General features: G+C 38.5%; 1 protein-coding gene across 1 annotated transcript in view; it reads right to left on the bottom strand.

Annotated features, from left to right (window-relative positions):
• Nucleotides 1-236: 236 nt before the first annotated feature.
• The window catches only part of tmem131 (transmembrane protein 131), a 41,364-nt gene continuing 20,707 nt past the window's right edge, over nucleotides 237-20,893 (bottom strand). Inside the window, exons 5-41 of the mRNA XM_066706106.1 lie at nucleotides 19,249-19,372; nucleotides 18,675-18,791; nucleotides 18,252-18,374; nucleotides 17,921-18,001; nucleotides 17,507-17,657; nucleotides 17,358-17,414; nucleotides 17,035-17,096; nucleotides 16,836-16,944; nucleotides 16,305-16,413; nucleotides 15,671-15,824; nucleotides 14,072-14,242; nucleotides 13,117-13,227; nucleotides 12,880-13,014; nucleotides 12,174-12,278; nucleotides 11,984-12,070; nucleotides 11,567-11,719; nucleotides 11,377-11,452; nucleotides 11,171-11,285; nucleotides 10,913-11,051; nucleotides 10,347-10,456; nucleotides 10,074-10,140; nucleotides 9,654-9,805; nucleotides 9,273-9,415; nucleotides 7,638-7,824; nucleotides 7,081-7,266; nucleotides 5,997-6,155; nucleotides 5,001-5,536; nucleotides 4,537-4,712; nucleotides 4,152-4,282; nucleotides 3,940-4,064; nucleotides 3,592-3,750; nucleotides 3,216-3,372; nucleotides 2,733-2,854; nucleotides 2,542-2,641; nucleotides 2,137-2,240; nucleotides 1,845-1,999; nucleotides 237-1,308 (exon numbers count right to left, since the gene is read on the bottom strand). Of these exons, the coding sequence (XP_066562203.1) occupies nucleotides 1,012-1,308; nucleotides 1,845-1,999; nucleotides 2,137-2,240; nucleotides 2,542-2,641; nucleotides 2,733-2,854; nucleotides 3,216-3,372; nucleotides 3,592-3,750; nucleotides 3,940-4,064; nucleotides 4,152-4,282; nucleotides 4,537-4,712; nucleotides 5,001-5,536; nucleotides 5,997-6,155; nucleotides 7,081-7,266; nucleotides 7,638-7,824; nucleotides 9,273-9,415; nucleotides 9,654-9,805; nucleotides 10,074-10,140; nucleotides 10,347-10,456; nucleotides 10,913-11,051; nucleotides 11,171-11,285; nucleotides 11,377-11,452; nucleotides 11,567-11,719; nucleotides 11,984-12,070; nucleotides 12,174-12,278; nucleotides 12,880-13,014; nucleotides 13,117-13,227; nucleotides 14,072-14,242; nucleotides 15,671-15,824; nucleotides 16,305-16,413; nucleotides 16,836-16,944; nucleotides 17,035-17,096; nucleotides 17,358-17,414; nucleotides 17,507-17,657; nucleotides 17,921-18,001; nucleotides 18,252-18,374; nucleotides 18,675-18,791; nucleotides 19,249-19,372 (5,245 nt within the window). The 3' untranslated portion in view covers nucleotides 237-1,011. The remainder of the gene's footprint in view (nucleotides 1,309-1,844; nucleotides 2,000-2,136; nucleotides 2,241-2,541; nucleotides 2,642-2,732; nucleotides 2,855-3,215; nucleotides 3,373-3,591; nucleotides 3,751-3,939; nucleotides 4,065-4,151; nucleotides 4,283-4,536; nucleotides 4,713-5,000; nucleotides 5,537-5,996; nucleotides 6,156-7,080; nucleotides 7,267-7,637; nucleotides 7,825-9,272; nucleotides 9,416-9,653; nucleotides 9,806-10,073; nucleotides 10,141-10,346; nucleotides 10,457-10,912; nucleotides 11,052-11,170; nucleotides 11,286-11,376; nucleotides 11,453-11,566; nucleotides 11,720-11,983; nucleotides 12,071-12,173; nucleotides 12,279-12,879; nucleotides 13,015-13,116; nucleotides 13,228-14,071; nucleotides 14,243-15,670; nucleotides 15,825-16,304; nucleotides 16,414-16,835; nucleotides 16,945-17,034; nucleotides 17,097-17,357; nucleotides 17,415-17,506; nucleotides 17,658-17,920; nucleotides 18,002-18,251; nucleotides 18,375-18,674; nucleotides 18,792-19,248; nucleotides 19,373-20,893) is intronic.

The following is a 20,893-nucleotide window of genomic DNA, read 5'->3' as shown; positions in this document are numbered from 1 at the left end:
AGTCTAACGTATAAGACAACACCCATGCAAAAGGACACATGAATTCTCTGCATTTGGCTTCGACCAAATACATCGTTGCTCTGCTTTCATTTTAAGTTGGTTATTAGCATCACTTTGCAGAAAGCCATCAAGTCGACAAGTGCAAGCATCTGAAACGTACCGACCGTAAAGTACCATCAGTGTGGAGGGGCGCGATGAATCACAATAGTTGGAGGCAAGGAAAAAAGGAAGCAAAATCAGTGAAAAATTTTATTTTTACTTTAAAGTACAACCCAGCTTCTTAAATAAGAAATACATCAAAAACTATGATGCTTTCCAGATTTGGCCATGAGTATTTCAATTTCAAACTGTTAAAATGCATTGAGGCCGGCAACGATACAATGCCTCAAGCATACAATGGTCATAATACAGAAACTGGCAACATGGGGATACAAATATCCTGATAACACAACCAGCTGTATCCCCACTTCAAGTTTACCCATTAACAACTTAAAATTCTGCCACGATGCTTGATATTATTGCAACCCTTTAACCAAGATAATCTCTTAATGGAACGATAACTTTACAGAAAGTGCTTGTTTCAAACAAAGTAATACTTAACCATAAAATAAACCATATACAGTATTACTTTAAGCGGGGGGACTTTAAAATCCTATCCCTTTGAGGGAAATATTCCTTATAAATAAGGGTTACATTTTTAAGTAAGCGTTGCTGCAGTTCATTTTTAAAATGGGTGTAAAGAAAACTCCTATCTCCAATGCATTTGAGCAGAAGACATTTCACTACCTGTACATTTATGGTCACACTGGGAGTTAAATGTGAGCAGGGGGAGTGAGGGTATTGAAACGAGTTTTGAACCATCATTTGCTGACAGGAAGCATCAATAATAGTATTTGTTATAGCGAAGTAAGTCTGCATTTAAAAAAAAAAAAAAAAAAAAAAAAAGTGCACATCGCATACAATGCTCTGTTTTAATGGGAGAGTCGGCCGGCCAAACAGTGCCGACGCTCCTCAGTTGCCGTTGTCTGGGGGGTAGGTGGAGGGGTTGGGCCAGGGCTCCGAGCTCCTGCGGCTGAGGGTGGGGCGCCACATGCTCCAGGGGTTGTAGGTCCTGCCTATGTCGGTGGTGGGCGTGGAGGGGGGCGCGGGGGCGGCGCAGGGGTGCTCGGTGCTGCCCATCAGGTCTGTGAGGGCCGTCGTGGTGGTCGGAGTGAAGGAGGGCAGGTTGCTGTCAACGCTGGTCGACCAGATGGAGTTGCTGAACGGAGTGGTTGAAGACCAGAGACTGCTGGTGTTGCCCAGGATGGACTAGAGAATGAAGACACGGGGGGGGGGAGTGGTTAGAGATATGAAAAAGATCAGGACTACTTTATAACACCAAGTTCTTACTGTGGTATGTTGTGCATCATAACCCAACCCCTCTCTTTCAACAGAGAAGGCAAAAGGATTAAGAACAAAAAGAGGGAAATGCTGTTTCATGAGTATTACCTGTACTTGGTTTATAAACTAATTTTCAAGCTCTTACTTCCTGCCACTCATAGAAGGAAAGCACACTTCTCACAGAATTGAGAAAAGCCAGGAAAACACCAGCTATTTGGGAAATGCGATGGTGCTCCCTTTGATTTGTGCGATCCACCATCATGATGTGGCTTTGCTAAAATGCATGGGTTTTTTTTGTTTTTTTTTAAAGAAGCACTTAACCCATAACTAGTGTGCACAGCTCAGCATCTTTCAGCTCTGCACTGGAGTAGCACTGTCCTGTTAATGCACCTCGTGGTTAAGCCATGTGAAAACCTGTGTGTGTGTGGGGACCACGGGAGATGGGCCCAGCGAGGGTCTCTTACTGTGGAGGGAGCCGTGGGGGAGCCCGAGCTGGTGGGCCAGGATGGCAGTGAGTCACTGGCTGGAGAGTCCCAGATGGAGGAAGACACTTGAGTGAACTCAGGCCAGTTCTGCGGGGCGTCTTGATTGTAGGTCTTAGGATAGGTTACACCGAAGACTGAACAAAAACACAACACCTTTATTTGGATCGTTGCAGAAAACCCGCCAAATTAAAAATTTAGAAAAATAATTTAGGATTCATTTTTTTGAGAGTAGACACTATTGAAATATGTTCCTGTTTACTTGCACACTTACCTCCAGAGAGGTTAAAGGTGTTATTGGGTCCAAATGCAGAGAAGGAGTTGAGACATGTGAAACTAGGGCTGGTAGAATTGTCAATGGGACTCCACAATCCAGAACTACAATAGAACACACACAACACAGATTAGGTCACCTGTTCTCCTGAAATTCATCATTTACGTATAAGACGCATTTTTCTAAATCTTTCAATCAATGAATGGTCGTCATATCTGATTAAAAAGAGGTATTACAAGATTACAAGAAGTCACTTATAAACCACTGCAAACATTAATATATTGCTATAGTTTATAGTTCAAACAACCCAATGTAAACTCGAGTTTCACAAATTTGAACAGTTATTCCCCTACCGCTTGCATGACCAATAATCTGTTCACTTTGTTAATGTAAAGGTTGCCTCACCTTTCAGAGCCATCGCTCTCGAAGGAGGTCATGCTCGGAACGGTCATTTTTGCAAGGACATCCGCTTTGCTGGCCGAGCCCTTCGTTGGGCCGCTGCCACCTATAAATACAGCACAGACAGGTTAAATGAGTTCAACTGCACAGCATCCCCGGTAGAGAAAAGTTTATGAAAGATGAAGCGAAGAGTGTACCTGGGCTTTTGTCATATCCTGCAGCAACAGCCGCAAACGTAGGATTCCCATTCTTGCCAGGCAGAGACGTCGATTTTGTCAGCTTGTGTTTGTTTCCGCTGGATTTCTTGATGCCCGTCTCACTAGAAGGGAAGCGGATGACGCAACATGAATACCCAATAATTAAAAGCACTTTGGTTTGAATATCCAACTGTGAAGAGATTCAGTCTAGCACACTGCTCCAAAGAAACTCAGCTTTCAACACTTTTGTAGGATAAATATCAAGTTGACAATTTAAGAGCATGCGTCAGAATATGCCCTGAGCGTAAACCTAGCCAACAAATCCCAACCTGTGCAGTACTTGCAAACACATATATTCGTCAAATCAATAAACTTGAATGAAACATCAAAACTTCACACAATCGCAGAACAAAGCCTGCACATGTCTGTCCGTTCTGTTGCGTAACTGGCAATCAGTAGAGACGCGGTATTGACACTAGTTACCTGTTCGCATTCACCACACTACTGTAAGATCCACGGGTTCCCAAGTTGAAAGATGTAGGCGGTGGGGAAGAAGTCCTGGATATGGCTGAGATGGGTCTTTTTAAGAAAGCATCAGCATTCATGGTCTGGATGGAGATCTGCTGAAGACTGTCCTTTGCTGCAGAGAAAGTGAAAGCGAGGATTTGAAATGTGCCTCCATTTGTGTAAGTGGGCTTTACATTGAGTCTGTTCCTGTACCTGGTGAACATAAAAGTTCTCCAATCATTCGGGCACAACTAACAATTGAGTTTTCAGGTGTAACCTCAGTGCTCTGCAAATCCAGGAATGTACTGGCACCCTTATCTGACACTTGTGTAAGTGCTAGGCCTGGACTTACAGCAGCCGATTTTGTGAATGGGTACCGAATCCCACTCCGGTGGAGGCGAGTCTTTCTCCCCCTCTGAACTGCTGCTGTTTCCCAGCTCCTGGCCAGACCCGTTCGACAGGAACTTCCCCAAAGCAGATGGTCTACAGTCTTCAGGCTTTCCACAGGATGCTACAAAGGGGGTGCAAGGAAAGTGAAAAACCTCGAGTTCAACATGACCTTTTGGAAATCACAACTTAAAACATAAATCCCATGTTTTGTATAAATTAATGTACGTCGGCTTATTTTTTAGCTCACTCTCTGAAACATCTTTATGCTAATAAAAAATTGCAGATTGCTGAAGAAAAACCAAAAACTTACCTCTTGGTTTCTGTAGGTTCCTTAATTTGGGGCCATTTGTTAGTGGTTGGTGCATAAGGTTTTTCGACGTGAACTTCTTGCGCTGTGTGCTTTCCAGGGGGGTTGTGTAAGGGAGCTCCAAAGAACTATGGTGCCAGGAAAGAGAGGTTTAGTTTTAGTTTACTTTACTTTACTTTAGGTTCAGCATACGCATCAATTCTGACACAAATTACCTGGATTTCACATCGGTTTGGTTCTCCTTCTTTGTGCTGCCCAGTTTCTTGTTTTTGGGTTTCATGTGAAAAACCGGATTGTCGTCTTTCTCTTTGTCAAGTGTGAAAGGGCGTCCTCTCTTCTCTGGATCCTGCAAGACCAAAATTGACGATTAATACTGCATGTTCATGCACACACATACTGCCGAGATGCTCTGAACAATAAGAAATGATGACAGTATAGTTTAGTACCCTTTCAGAGTTCTCTATAATTGTCAATGTAGGCGTGCTGAAAGAGGGCCTTCGATGAGAAGAATATTAAAATAAAACATCTGCTACACTACTAGTATCAAACTACGGGGAAGCAGATGCACTTTGAAATGCAAAACAGAACCAAGTATCTTACTTCCTTGATGTTGGCCTCCATATCTGGGTTAGATGTTTCTGTGGTGGTTGAGGAGCTGTCATCATTGTCTGCGAGGGAGTCTTTGAGCTCGTCTTCCTGTGGCTTTCCCTTTGTTCTCCTCTCTTTTTCTTCTCGTTTCCTTTGTGCCTTGGATTTACGTTGCACTTTTCCTTTTACTTCATGACCAAAGAACAAACAGACAGATTGCAGTTAGGCCGGTGCTTTCAACAGTGATGAGAGAAAACACGATTTAACATGAGGATACATTACAAATGCCACGTCGAATTTAAGAACCAAACGGCTGACTAACCAGAAGGTGGAAGAAAGAAAGACTCTTACTGAAAAACTAGATTTAATTTTGGAAAGAGCTGTGGCTATCTCAGTCATGAAGTGCCTCTCAGTCGTGAAGTGTACTTCGTATGTTCTCTGCAGAAGACGCAAGGGATGCTGGGATTATAAATTACCTTTGTTTTGTGGCACTGGAGAAGGGGGTTCCTGGAACACTTCTGTGGAAGGGGTGGAAGGAGACTCTGGCCGCTCCAGGTCTTTGTCCATGGCCTCCATGAGATTGGTGTAATCAGAGTCCTCCGAGCTGTGTCTGCCTGCATTGCTTTCGGGGTGTGATTTTTGACAGCCGCTCGTCTGTGGCTGTTGAGGCACTGCTGGTTGCGGAGTCTGTTGCTCTACGGGGCTTGGGGCCTGCTGGTGGTGCGCGTGGTGGTTGTGGTTGTGCTTGGCAGCCCGGACCCTCCTGTTGCTAATCTGACACGGGGCAGCGCTGGAGTCTGAACCAACGTTGCCGCCTTTGCTGCCAGGTTGTGTGATGGGTGGCATAGGCCGGTTGTTCATTCTGGTTCTCAGGCCTTCAAAGTCCATAGGGTTTCTGCTGCTGTGTGTGTTACACTGCCTATGGTTTCCCGCGTTGGCTCTCGATGAAGGCCCACCCGAGTTGTACATTCCTCTCGTCAGGTTGTGGTTTGTATCTCCATATTCATTCAAGCTTTAAACGTAGTAAATAGAAAAGAATCCTTAGAGCCTCATCAAGTCTGAAACGTACCACAGTAACCTTCCTTGGGCGTAATGTTTTGTCAACTGCTAAGGACTGTGCGCCGCCTCATTTGGTGCAAGTAGTTATGAATAAAGTTCACAGAACAGGCTAAGTCCTTCGTCCTGCCAGCACATCTATTAGTTTTATGAGAAAGTTTCAAAGTCCTTAACAATGGGAGCTAAAGACATGTATTTTAATGGTTCCAGTCCATAAGATTGAATGACACCACTCACCTGAACCACACCGAACAAGTGCCATTGCCCAAAATGGCAAAAATTACACTTTTACACTGCTGCGGTGTGTAAATATACTTGCGACATGCAATACTACATAACCTAACTCATTTACAGTTTTCATGGAGATCGAAATTATGTAAAAATGCATTTAATTTTCTATGTGTGAATCCACTTACTTTGTATCGGATGAAATTCCTACAATTTCCCTGAGATCAAATGGCCTCCCGCTCTCAACGGGAGTGCTCGATGCTTCAAAAGACAGACGTCTCTTAAACGGTTCCCATATTCCTTGAGCTTCCAGGTAGGCGGTTGCGATCACTAAAAGGAACATGGAACTGAAAAACACAAAATCGGTCACTTTTCACATATGGATTTAAATTAAGGAAACAGACTAATAAATAGCTATACACCCAGTACTGTGTTTTCCTATATAAGGATACTAATTACTAATGAATTCCAGCTATAGGTGTGGCATGTAGTCACACGTAGTTTTACTTGCGAATGATGAAAATGCTTAATTCTTCTCTCAAAGCAATAGTTTTCCAATCTCCAACCCTGTCAGTTGAGTATACCACTTCCGGATGATATCATCACGGGTAAAACTAATTGGTGCTGTAGCAGTTTCATATGAGCCACTGAGTGAGTACTCATTCAATGACAACATAGTAGCGAGGCATTTTACTCTGTTCTCAAGCCAGGCTTATTTACATTCTTGCACATTTCTCATAACTGTAACCTAGAAAAATATTCAGTGACACAGGATATTAAAAATGTTTTCATTTCTTGACATTTCCATCGGCAAGCCGTCATACTTCTATAAATGAATCTTGGACACTCTTGAAGCGTGAGCGCAGCTAGGCTTGCTCAACGTTTGGAGAAGAGCAATCTAAGGAAATCAGGGTGCTGTGACCGTGACTGGTGTATTGCTCAGAGGCACTCTTCCCACCAGAACCAGAGTTTGAATACAGTATTGCAATGTGGTAACATAGGCACAATGTACTGCACGTACTGCCAACTTGGTGGAGACCCTGATCCCGTAATTTAGGCTTTCCCAATCTGCACCAAAAAACAACTCTAACATCATCCTTATTTGCTTTAAAGTAAACTAAGTAAGATGAAGCAAGTCTTTTTCAAGAAGTTAAACGATGCAATATCATTGTATATAGTAAGATCTTTTGGCAACTAGTTTGGCTTAATGTCGGAAAAATGCAAGCAATATTATTAAAAGGAACACTGAATAAAAATCAATAGAAGTCATACCTCATAATCAAAGATACTATGATGTACAGTTCCAACTCCCAGTTAGGCCTGGGCAGGGCTTCAGCACATGTAGCCAACATGTGATAAGGAAGTGATGCATTCAATACAAAAACAAACTCGGAGCCTCCTGCCGTAACAAGCTTTAACTCGCGGATGACTCTTGAAGCAGTGAAATCTGGTGTGAACCTAGAACACAAGAGCGCATAAACGATTGCTTGTGCTGTAGTGATGTAGATACACCCGCTGCTAATTATTCTGAACCAAGAATAATTTTCAAATCTTAATAATGACCCCCCTCCATTACTGCATAGTCAGTATTGAATAATTTACGTAACAGAATGAATGTTTATTTGCAAATGTAGCACTTCAGCCCCATGTTAAAACACATTAAAAGTCAACTCTCAGATCACTCAACCTTATTCTGTTTTTTTCAAAATCAAAGAGGATTATAAGCCTTTAAGTGTCCAATGTATAATTCTATGGGGGGTGATAAAAGTAATGAGATCTAAAATTACATTTTCTCCATGTTGCTGCAGGGGGAATTTTATATTACTTACAGTACAACAATGTCTCTTGAAGCATTTGGTTTAAGTGCAAATTCTTCACAGTTGACAACTTTAAATCCGTATCCTTCACAAGCATAGCCACTGATTTCAGTAGATCTGATGAAAATTGGAAGTTGTCCTGTGTTTTCAACTTTGAACGTTCTCTTGAGAGTGAAGTTTGGCTCTTTAGATTTTACTTCTAAATAAGAAAATGGAAAAAACAAAGTTAATTCTACACATTTTTTTTTTTTTTTTTGCCATTCAAAAAATAACATTGTATTGTAACAACCTATAACACTATGTTACTCATCTAAAGTTTATTTCCCATAAAATGTATTTGCAGATATACAGGTCGAAAGATTAAAAAAAAAAAAAAAATCAGCAAAAGGAATCTTTAAATTCTAGAACGAAAAATGTGCAAATGTTCAAGCTCTCCAGTCCCATATGAAACCACATTCAAACTCTCCTAGCTCAAATCTTGTCTACCTTTGGTCTTCTTCTAGAAGTAAGCTGGTATTGACTCCAGTCTTGTTATATGCAGCAAATATTAATCATACTTGCAAAAAGACAAGTTTCTTCATCATAGGTAAGCTTAGAGATTTACAAACAAGGACATGTATATAATAAAATACATATACTTGCACACTAACTGAAAACTGTATTGTACCAGCTAAAATGTAAAATTAGCAGATAAAGTCCAACAGATCTACTGTATATGCAGAAGTTAAATATAGCCATGAAGGAGGCAGTGCGAGACAAAGTGACAGCTCGAGTTTGCAGGAACAATGCAGCATCAGCAAACAAGCATTATCATGAAAACTGATACTCAAACCAAAGCAGTGTCCTATTACCCTTGGTTAACTGCCAAAGACAGTCCAGGTATCTCCCGCTGCGGATGACCCCGCTATACACCGATTCATTAGAGCACACATTTATGACATTCATTTTAAAATGGAATAAAAAAAAAAAAAAATATATATATATATATATATATATATATATATATATATTTTTTTTTTTATTTTTATTTTTTTTTTAAAACAGGTAAGCAAAACTGAAATCACCTGGCATAAAGCCCCCTAAAATGTTTAGTTATGCTCAGTAATTCAAAAAAAATATTCAAATTCACAAAATGGGTAAAATTAAAGTGCAGTCAGACTAAACGTCCCCCCCCCCTCGAATTAAGTGTTGACAACAGTAGATCCGATTTATGATTATTATTTATATTCGTGGTAAATTTGTCAAACCCATTTTCTGATTAACAGCACATTTATATTAATCTTTAACTCTTTTCCATGTTAGTTTTATCCTTATGAAATCTATCCCCATAAATTCAATGTATTTATGACACCGTTTATCATGAATTGCTTGGACACCTCTCTCACGAGCAAAGCGAGGTATATCTGTACAGTGTATATGCAAAGAAATTCAGAATTAGAAAAGGCACAGGACAAGCATGACAAGTGACATTTAGGTTTAAATGACTAATGAAAGGAGTTAAAAGTTCTCCAAGGGAATTATCTTATCATTCAGTTAACACTATCATCAATGTCAATGTTTGAGGCAGGATTCATAAAAGCTTATTCCAAACACACACACATAAATTAGACCTTAATGCATTTTGGCTGCAGATTGACTAATACTTACTCTCTGAACAGTCCTTCAGCAAAGACTCGGTCATTTTGAATCTCAGTGAACTCCCTGGGCCAGGCGACTTGCCAGCTACCTTTAGACTCTCTGTTGTTCCCTGTCCCTGAACTACTATGGCATCCACCACAGTAAGATTGTTCCTAAGGAGAAACAGATGCATAATGAGGCTACATTTTCAACCACAGGCTTTTATTAGAGCTCTGAGCCTGATGTATAAAAGGTGGACATCCTCCTAGTTATTTTGACAGAATCACACAATTGAGAAAGAACTAAAGGGGGGGCTTTAAAATACCACGGAGAAAAAGTCTTTCAACATTCCTTTAAAAGCAAGTTAGCTGAAAACAAGGAAAACCGTAACTATTAGTAACAAACATTTACCTGATGACAATAAGCGAGGCAACGGTGTGGTTTCTGACAGGAGTAAACTTCACTGTGAAGGACTTGGCTTCTCCAGGCAACAGCAGCAGGTTGTAAACAATGGGTCGTGCAGATCCTTCTACAAACCCTGTGCTACTTTTAAGAAATGATGTCTACAAAATAAAAATCATGATATAAACACACAGGTATGCACTCTGTAACAAGAGAGTATTATGCTCAATATCAGCACTATCAGAAACAGCTTCTTTCTTTTATAATCTACTCGGGATTAAATGTGGCATTGACCAATATCATTGCATCACTTTACTTAAATGAATTCACTAGATGTTAGTTCAAAATCTCTCGAAGGTACACATTTTACAGGTTTAAACCTCACAAAACTAGAAGACTGTACTTTTAAAAGTATTGCACCTCACTTACTTGGTTTCTGTGAACACTGAATTCAAATGTGCTGGTATCAATGTTTGCCATATTTCCCAAACTGAGCCTTTAAAAAATAAATACATAAAAAAGTTCAATATTTAACAAAACCACAGTGTGAGATTCAACATTAATTGAATGTTCTAATGTTCTAATAGTTTAAATCAATGTATTGAATTATTTCTACATCTTACAGTCCCACAGGAAACACAAGCTCTTCTCTGAAGCACTGCACTCTGGGAGTAAGGGAGTTAAACACACAATGGATCTCACCTTTCCCCTATTTTTTCTGCGAAGGCTGAGGGGTTGGGATACAATGCTAAGGGAAGAACCTGGACAAAGACTGGCACATCAGCCGGGTTTCCTAAAACAACCTCCTCCTCCTGTCAAACAATAAACAATGATGTAGGACATTTATTATTACCAATAGTGTCTATACTTTTTTTTGTTTTCTATTTTAACACTCCTTTAAGAATTTCATCAGGTTACTATATTATACAGTTCAGAAATGTTCAAGTTATTGATCAAGTTATATTTACTATGTAAATTTACTAGTCCAGCACCTCCTAAGCACCTTTCAGTTTTAAAGACTGTCCTTTCATAGTGAGCACGGTGTCAGTTATTTACAAGGTCGAGCGTCAATAAGCTACAGTAACAAGAGTGAAAAAGTCCTGTAGAAAGTGCAGCAAATAAACGCCATGAATGTCCCTGAAGGGGCCCGACAACACGCTTCACCCTCACAACACATTGTTTCCATTTGAATGTCTACAGTTACTGCTGCTAAACACAAATGAGCCCACAATTCAAGCAACACCCAGGGAAGGGAGGTTTACACTTACGGAGGAGCTGTTGGTGTTTGTAAGAGGGAACATTATATGACGCTCCGTATTGATTACTGAAGGCCACATCATCTGGGCCGTAATTCTGGCTTCAACGTTTTTCTGAAGATCAGTATCCACCTCAAACTCCGCTTCAATCCTGGGAAAGTAAAATCGCGTTTTTCATGAACGCTTTGGAAATTGGCATTTGAAAAATCTAAAACTACCATTTAGTTTAGCTGCGTTATAACGCTTAAAACCCTGAAATCTGCCACTTACTCGTGACCAGAGCTCTCTTTCAGTTCTCTCCACCTCTTGTGAAACGTTTGATGCAAATCCACATCAGCATCCCAGATATCCTCCTGCATGATCAGCCCATGTGGTTTGGATTCAGCTGAAATAGGAATGTCGGAAATCATACATGTACATGTATGTAGTACCCCAACACAGGGTTAGCATCAAACTCACTATAGAATGGTACTTACATTTAGATATAAAAGGTAATCCAACATAACAGTGGTCTCCACACTGCAAACTAGCATCAAAATAAATATTTGCTACCTGCAAAACCAAGGAAAACAAAATGAGTGATTTTATGTTAAAATAAAACCTGTTAAGAAATTCAGAATCTTTCCTTGATTTTATATTAATCTAAAATCTAGAAGATCAACATACCTTGGATTTTCTTCTTGGCTCTAATTCTTCCTTATTACTCTTGAATCTCTTGTAATAAAATCGCACATCCTCTGTGAGAGAACGTATGTGCTGGAGTTTTACCTTCTGTGAGAAGGAACTCATTATGTTAAAACTTTGATGCACAATTTTTCCCTGTAAAGAAATGAAAACAAAACTTCAAAAGAAAGTGAAAACCGTGACAAAAAAATGACTATTCAAAATAGAGCAATACAAATATATACTTCAAAAAAATTACAATAATGCAAAAATATGCAGTAAGTCAAGAGATGTTAACCTCTCCTTAAAACAAGAAATACACAAAGATGACAAGACTCCAAGAGATTGTTATCACTTTCACATGAGAAATAACTGTTTTTTTCCTGTAGGGAGTGGCACAAGGTAAAACTACTCTCTCACCGGAAAGGAAGTTGGAAGAACAATGTGCTTTGGTGAGCTGGTTAATGTGCCCACTGCAATTACAGCTTTCACTGGTATTGTTAGTATCTGTGAATGGGAAAAAATAAAAATAAAAACATTTGACACTGCAGAAGTTACAAAATAAAATACTGCTGTTCAGCATTACCTTGAGGAGGAAAAAAATAATCACCTCATAATCTGTTGTGATTTGTATAGCTCCATCATACATTCCTTCAAGTTCCTTAGCTATGAGTGTGACTCTAAATGCAGCATAGTAGCCTGAAGCTAATATTACCTGCAAAGAAAAAGTTTTAGAATAGTTATTTGTAACTTTCCACAGCACAAACCTGACTAACAAAGCACACTTAAAAACTGACTAATGACGCAAGATAAATAATGATATACGATACGTCACATGCACAAAATTTGTTTTGTGATTCATACTATAAATATGCCATCTAACTTCAATACCCACCATTAGTAAATAGCTTTCTTCAAGAGCTACCAACAGTTAGAGATTGTGGGAAGGCAGAGGTTTTAAATCAGGTTTGCAATCATTTGCCTAGTAATAAGGAGACTTTTGAACTAAATGATAACACATGAGAAAGTAGAAAATGAAACAATCCAAAAGAGGTATTTCATACATCGATCTATACATAGATAGTCAGTGCCTTGCAAAAGTATTCAGACCCTTTCACATGTTGAAAAGCCATCAAGTTTTTTGTGGTCTACACAAGAGCAGCAAACATGAATGGTATGCATCTACATTGAAGTCATTTCTTATTGTAAGTACAAAGTTTCATCCCACAGAGCAGGTACCTACACCTCAGACATCCAAACACAAATACTACAAAGCACCATAAAATAAACTTAAACGTATGGAAACAGGAACTTACAGTTGTCTGATCCGACGCTGTGCCATTTTGTAGATCTCGAATTCTTGACAGGACAGCGGTTTTGTTTCCTTTGTCTGATTTTAGCAGCTCTATAGAGAGGCTGTCTCCTATGACTTGCCATGACTTAATTGCCAGCTGAAGAATAAACCGTGGAAGTTCAATTAGTGAAACCAAAAGAAAGCTGAAGGTATATTAATATATAGGAAGGAAAAGAACTTGCAATTTTTTTTAATTCACCTCAATAGGGTTACTGTTCATGACGACAAATATAATGTTACTGGATTCAGTGGCACTGAGTATGCTGAAGTCTAGGATGTGTTCTTCCAGGCTTGGCGGTAGAACCAGCGGCTAAATGGGAAAGACACAAAAATAGTAAATTGAAAAAGAATACAAAGGTAGACTTTATCCAAATAAAAATAAAAATGAAACCATGTTTAAAGCGATCCCCTCTTTCAATTAGATGCATAAAAATTCAAACCCGTCCACTCCTAGTTTAAACATTCAGCATGCAAACTGCATGGTATCAGATTAGCAATCAAATAGCAATGTTTACTGTATGTTTCAAGGGGGGGAAAATCCAAGTGTTTATCTTCAACAAAAATAACATTCATCATAACTAGTCGAGTCCTATAATCTAACTGTACATTATGAAGAAATATCCGCCACCATACACCACTTGAGATCACAATGCAATAACAACACTAGATATTCACAAGGCCGTGTGGTGGAATAAAAAGTTTTGGAGTCGGGAGTTCTAATCAGAATTTATTACGTTGCACAAGAGGAACAGCGCAACACAGAACTCAAAGGATTTTAGGCCAGCATGACACTGTTCCCCAAAAGGTTTAAGAGAACAAAGCTTTTATACCCCCTCTGGGACATACCCTCAAGGGGTTTGACATTTTACAAACAGCGTCTGAATGGTCATTTCTAATAACTATAGCAGTGATTTCATTGGCATTCTAAACTAAGCCTTCCCATCTCATCAATATTATAATCATTACTCATGAATAATAATCATTAACCTCTGAATTGCCAGTTGCATTGGAAGGTAATTTGCAGATAATACGTTGTAAGAAAGGAATGTGAGCTGCTGATAACCAAGTTAGGAGTAACAGCAAACCAAGGACAAAGGCAGGATAGGATGTTAATATGTTTCCACCACAGTCATAATGGAGAATATGGTGCCTACCTCTAAAAAACCTGTGTAGGCCCTCACAGGCAAATGAAACTTCGAGGCATTGGTGACCAGCAGGATATTGCTGTCTATGTGGATAGATGGTCTGGCAGGGGTGAAGTGAAGTGTAAACATGTAGCGGGACTCACGAGGGGGAATCAGGATTGGTTTGGTGAAATTCTGCACCTGTGTGTGAGGGGGGACAACATTTTCTTACAGGCAAATACGTTTTTTGTTTTCCAGCACCAAAAATAATGTAAGGGTTTCGACCTTTAATGTATTATAAGGTGGTCATATTTTACATGCATTTAAAAACCATGCACGTGACTGACAGTCATGTACCAACAAAATATCAAATGATGGAATTAGAAAATGTTCCTGGAAAAAGGAATATTGCCCAAAATATTACTTTAGAAGTATAATATATGCATTTTTATTATATTTTTTAATATAGGGCTAAAACATTTAAGAACCAGAATAAGCACATTGAATCCAACAGTATGTGTCAGTCTGTTAGAGCAACTTTGATAGATTTTAAGATAATGTACAAGACATTATATAACGCAAGCAAAGTCAGGATTACGTCAATTATAACTGGAGTTTCCTTAATCCTCTGTTTATTCAAAATCATTACTAGAGAATGGATTTGCAACGTGTAATTAAACCCATTCCCTCAGACTGACAGAGAAATTGAAGACAGTGACAGAAAGATTAGAGCTTCTGCCTTAACTAGCAGAGTTTCCCAAATGCAGAGAAACACAGCTCTGGAACAGCAGAAACTCCAGTAGCTGCACCTGTTTCAGTGGGGTATAGAAAGCCTTAGAGGGAGGCCCAGATGTTATAAGATGTGCTCCATCAAATACCTTCTGTTAACTTCACAGATGTTGCTCTATATATACCGTAAAACTTCAATTAAACACCACCGGCGTTTATTCCAAATATGTGCAAGAAGCCCCGGCGTCAAATGAAGACCGGCCATTGTATTCAACATTCATAAATAAAAAGACATTGCAAACTCATGCTGGGTAAGAGCAGCCTGGAAACATTGCTTCATTGTAGAAGTATGCTAATAGGCCAGGCTTTCATTTATTTATTTTTGTAATTGTTATTTTTTAAATAATTTGCTTTCCAAAGATTCAAACAAATCACATTCAATGTATGGTGAACTATAGACTGGATTGAAAACGAGATATCGGTAATTCTGTTAGCAGTTTAAGATTCGATATGCTGTGAACTCTCCATAAATAAACAAAAAGCACTTCAACAAAACTGTGGAAATTAGCTTTAAACCAAACCATCAACATTATACTTCATTAATGCATTGTTTATGTCGCAACTGACAGTTTGTTCAATCACTGCAACTAACAGCAATACAAATATATATTTAAAGTGAGAAATAAATTAATAAAAGTGATGGTGTTTTGGTATATATTTTTACAGAGTCATAACCCGGCATTTATTAGAGACCAGCTTTTGTTTACATCATTATGCAAATCAACCCAGCGACTATTGGAGACCGGCTGCTATTTGAGACCCGTTGAGTATTGGAAGTTTAACAGTACATCGTTTATAGGTTTCATCAAACATCTGCACCACAACATGTAATGCTCTTACATTGAACATGGTCTTTGCCTCTTCAGGTAACGAAACATTATGGATGCGAATGGCAAAGTTGAAGGTGTTGGTTAGATAGATCGGCCTTTCCACCGGATCTGTGGGGCTGTCTCTGATATGGAACAGAGTGGCTGTGTGGTCAAAGCCAAGGTACCTAACAGAAATTAAAGAAGAAAAACAATCTTAATGCATTAACAGCTTAAATGGACAGGGTATTATATTTATAATTTGTTATGCAGAGAAAATTTAATTAAAAAAGCTAAATACAGAATTCAACATTCTGTAATTACCAAAGCACACAAACTGCAAACTGTCCATCTTATGGAGGTTTGTATCCCCCTCCAAAATAATAACATTTAAAAGATTGGAGACATGTGCAACTGTAAAAAAATAAAATGATTTCCATAATACACATAAAATTACTGGAAATATACAATAAAACAAAATAACTCAGGAAAGGCATTTGCTGTAAATTCACAAATCTGTAGATCAAAATCAGGGAAGTTTATCGCTAATTTTAATTCTTCTAAACCTGTAACCTGTGCAGTTTAGAGTAATAAAATGGAAAAGTCATATCTTGCATTTAATTATTTAAGTTTAGTTTTCCCTGCTGTTAATTCTATTAAACACTTACCCCTCTAAAACTTCAGCCTGGTATGGAATTTCAAGTTTAGAATAACTTTTCTCTCTTGCTTTTACGGTTATTTTTCCTGAAAGCTGGGATGGTCTTTTTGCTTTTGAAGCTGAGGAAATAAAAACGTGGATGTATATTAATAGTCTCGGGACATTTCAGTACAAAGTATGGAGACCCTGTACAATTCAGACCTCAATTAGTTTACTAAAGCGGGTCCAATAACATTTGATATACATTATCCATTTTTGTTTTAATAGGGAACATATAAAAACTTTACAAGCATTAATAGATTTTACAGGCACTGAACTCTGAGACCTGCTTTATAGCTTAAGACAGGATTTTTTTGGTATTCCATCAAACTACTGCATACTAAAAAGCAGAAAAACAAGAGCAATGAAAAAGCAATGCACTTATCTTTACCTGTAACTGATGCCAAGAGTTTATATTGTATTGTACTTCACACTTCATAAACATTGGCTTAACATTTTAAAATAAAAGGATATTCCAGGGATGAATGTGTATATGACTTACCATCAAAACTAATACTTGCAACTTTGGTATATTTACTTTCTCCTGCCTTTAATGTGACCGGTTTAAAATCTATTGTAACAGCTTCATTTGATGGTGTTGGTCTAATACTCTGTAAAAACAAAAGCTCGTCAGTCCTTGTTCAAGGGGAAAATAACATTACATTGTACGATATTTAAAAACTCACTGAAGGATAACTTACTGTTATTGGTACATCTTTAATTCCTGAATTTAGAAGATGCAAATTTAATTGTTTGGGAAGATCTGGAGAAAAAGAAACCTTGTTAGTGCACATGCTCTTTTACCGACACATTTATGCAAGAATACAGAGCTTTTTGCAATACATCTCCAGACTGATAAACACTTGCAACTTCCCTCTTGGTTATGCACAATTACAGGTTTTACTCTGTTGACACATTTGGCGGTCATTGGATTCACTCACATAAAAAAACCACAACAAAAAACAACTTTAAATCTACACTTCACACTTGACTCTCAATTGCAATTTAATAGAAGCTGCCTTACCTTGTGATCGTAGTGTGCCAAAGTCCAACATCTCTATCGACGAATAAATACCAGGTGCTACCAAAAATAGAGAGACAGGATGAATATAGAAGACAACGCTAGGCTTTGAGACACAGAGTTCATTAACGATGACATTTTAAGAGGCCTACCTGTGGTAACCTCCACCTCCACTGGCAGTATAATGAACTCATCCTCACTGGAGGCATTTGTTTTTATCCTGATGAAGGCTGTGTGATTATCGGCATCTCGCGATGAAAAGCTGGCCCTCATCACACCTTTTGTTTCGAAAGGTGGAATCTCCTGTATGGCACACAACACACAAGTCTTAAGAGGACAATCACACAAGAGTTAAACTGTAACACCACTGCAAACTGGCAAATTAAAAATGTTGGTGCTAAGATGCATGGTTTCCTGCAGAGTTACCCAGAAGGGCTATCAAAGAGCCTGGACCCACTCATTCAGACTTGGGGTTCATTGGTCATCAGTTGATATGATCACAAAAAGGACACAACATACTAAGAAAAGATTGCCATGCTAACAGAAAATAAAGACCCCATACACACCCACAGTTTTCGGGTACCACCTTGCTGGCCTGTAGGCAGCTCCAGGTGAAGGTCACCCCCACTTGAGTACATTTCAACCACCTGATAAGAAAAAACATGCTTCAGTTTAATCTAGGGAGGGTATACAAAAACAGCATAAAATACACACAGAAAAAGGGTCCCAAGAATCAAAATGTGAAGGAGTCCTCTTCCAAAAAAATATAACGAAGCAAAATTGAGATTACGCATCATACGATGACACATTTTAGCAGTCAAGTCAGATAACCGTGTTACCATAACATTGTTAGCTTGGTGAAGTGTGAAGATCTTGAGAAACCAGTTGAAGTGTTACCTGTAGTGGTTCACTGTGTGGGTTGTGTATGTTTATTAACGGTGAAAAGCTGCTATTTACAGGAACCCTTGCCCCAATGAAGGGTCGTAGTCGGTAGGGGTTGGGTACGCCAACACCAAACACCTGTGGAGAACAGAGAAGAGTCTTTCACTAACAAACAACACATTTGACCCTAGAAATACATTTTTGCTATGTTTGTAAAGGAAAATAAAAATACATCCATACATTTGAAAAATAAAAACGTTTAAAATACATGCACACATGTTCATGAGTTGAAACAAAAGGTCATAACTTTTTTTTTTTTATATAAATCAAATACATATAAAACAGAACATAGCCTATATACTGCAAGTAACATTAGGATATTAAAATAAATACATTTTACCAGATTTATATTCATTAAGGCAATATCCAAGTTCATACCTGGTATGTAAACACTCCATGATGAGATGTATTAATAAATAAAGTATTTTCCACATTCCCCACTACTCGTGCAAGGAACACTACATCAAAAGAGGTGTTGCCTCCTGGTGGAATGATCTTGAAGGAAAGGACAGCAGGGAAAACATGGTTATAACAGCAGAACATGTTTCTTCTAATAGCAGATAAGAGATTATATTTATAGCTGCAGGTGTTACAAAGGAAGATATTGGTACCAAGAGATGAAAAAAGACATAGAAACAACCACATAGAAGATGGGAAGATGAAATCATAAACTTTGCAGGCATGATATGGAAAAGAGAAACTGTAGATCGAAGTGAAAACATCTTGGGGAGGCCTTCGTCCAGCAGTGCACTGTGTCCTGAATCACCCCTCCAACTCCAGGACACACAAAGGACAGTGCACTGCCATCAGGAAATGTGTCAATTCTTCTCTTTAACACAATCTTTTACATAATTCTTGAATTAAAGTAAGTTGTTACTTCATGATGAAACCAGTGCTATAGGTCTAAAAGGCAATGAAAAGGTCTACAGAAGAGGAAGAACAAGCCACTTACCCTATTCTGAAAAAATGATGCATGAAAATGAGACGTTGTTGCCGATATTGATACTAAAATTATAGTTTCTTCTGAACTGGGATTGTGCAAGTAAACTTTTTCCATTTTTGGCATCCCAACCGGCCTGCAGAGGTGAAACATGTTGCCACATCAATAATTCTACAAACATTTAAAAAATAATTAAATGCAAGCATACTAGCCAGTGTAGGCTGAAAGGCAAGGCTAATTCAGTAAATCTATACAGAAAATATTACATTACACAGGTGCACGCACACGCATGCACACTTTATAAATGCATACACCCAAATATTCTAACTTCCTCAAATAAGTTTATATTGAAAAGGATCATCAACCCTGGCCTAGTCTCAGACTGCATACACTTGCAGTTGCTTTAAGGTTAAAGTGAGGCAATTAAAGCATAGTATTCTCTCATTAGCACAGGATTCCCCTTCAGGGCTTTATAATTTGTCAGTTGACTCATGTATTTATTTTAGTAAGTAAGTAATATCAATAATAATAATAATAATAATAATAATAATAATAATATCAATAATATCAAGCAATATCAAGTAATATCAATTTCCAAATTAGTACAGGCTTCTACCCCAAAACCTGGGTAGATTGTAAAAGCTTTGTTGACAAGAGATCAGGGAGTCCATGTTTGAATTTTGTTCCATTTTTGATTGGATTTTAAATTAAAACAAAATTGATGTTGATTAGACCAGATTGGGTAAGGGATCTTACCATAAGGGAGAAAAAAACAAAAAACTTAAATACCCAAAATGTCAATTAGGTCTCAAACACACATTAAGAATTCAAGAGAAGCCATTTTCTTGAATTAATGATGGATACATTTCCCAATCATTCTAATATTTTACAGTCATTCAGAGGATGTTACAGCTGAACTCAGTTACATCATAACCACAAATTACAGAGAAGCCGTCTGACAACCACCTATAGTCTAATATAGATCTGCAGGTATTTGACAGGGCTTCATGACAGACCTAACAAGATATTTAATGCCACATAACTCGACGGTACCAGTTTACGGAGAGATTTATGGAGGATTTAAATTTAACTGTGTCAGGTCTCCACTTTCCCGTTCATACAACTCTCTCCAGGTCACTTCAGTACTCAATTACTTCTTACAAACAGGCACCATACACAGGATTGGCCTTTAGTGGGAATGTAGGACACTGGAGCACATTTGTGCTGGTTTATGACCAGCAGCTGTGATAATATAGAAGCTTTTGGATTTCCGTCCACAGACATCTTCATGGCACGGTGCAGTGCGTTCACTCCCCCAGTGTGTGGGAACAGCGCTGCCGGCTCAAACAAACCACAGTCATGCTTTTTTCTGTTCCAGAAATGGATCTCAAAAACTGGACTATTCCTGCCTGGACAATTCCTTAAATTTTCTTTTGAACACATTTTAAAATAGAATGTCAAGCTTCCATTTCAAAATTCGTTTAGTGGACAGATTTCTGACATGTCTAATGTTGTAATTATATGTTTCTCACTAATTTAAATGGTTTCAGTATATGTATAGCATTTAGTGAAAGAAACCTCAATCCCTGACACTTGAGTGCTGATGGAGTTTTCTACTGTATTATTTTCATTGTGTGGTTAAAGGAGTGATTACTTC

This window comes from Amia ocellicauda, chromosome 6 (assembly GCF_036373705.1).
Source record: "Amia ocellicauda isolate fAmiCal2 chromosome 6, fAmiCal2.hap1, whole genome shotgun sequence".
Lineage (NCBI taxonomy): Eukaryota > Metazoa > Chordata > Actinopteri > Amiiformes > Amiidae > Amia > Amia ocellicauda.
This window is presented reverse-complemented; position numbering and strand designations above follow the sequence as displayed.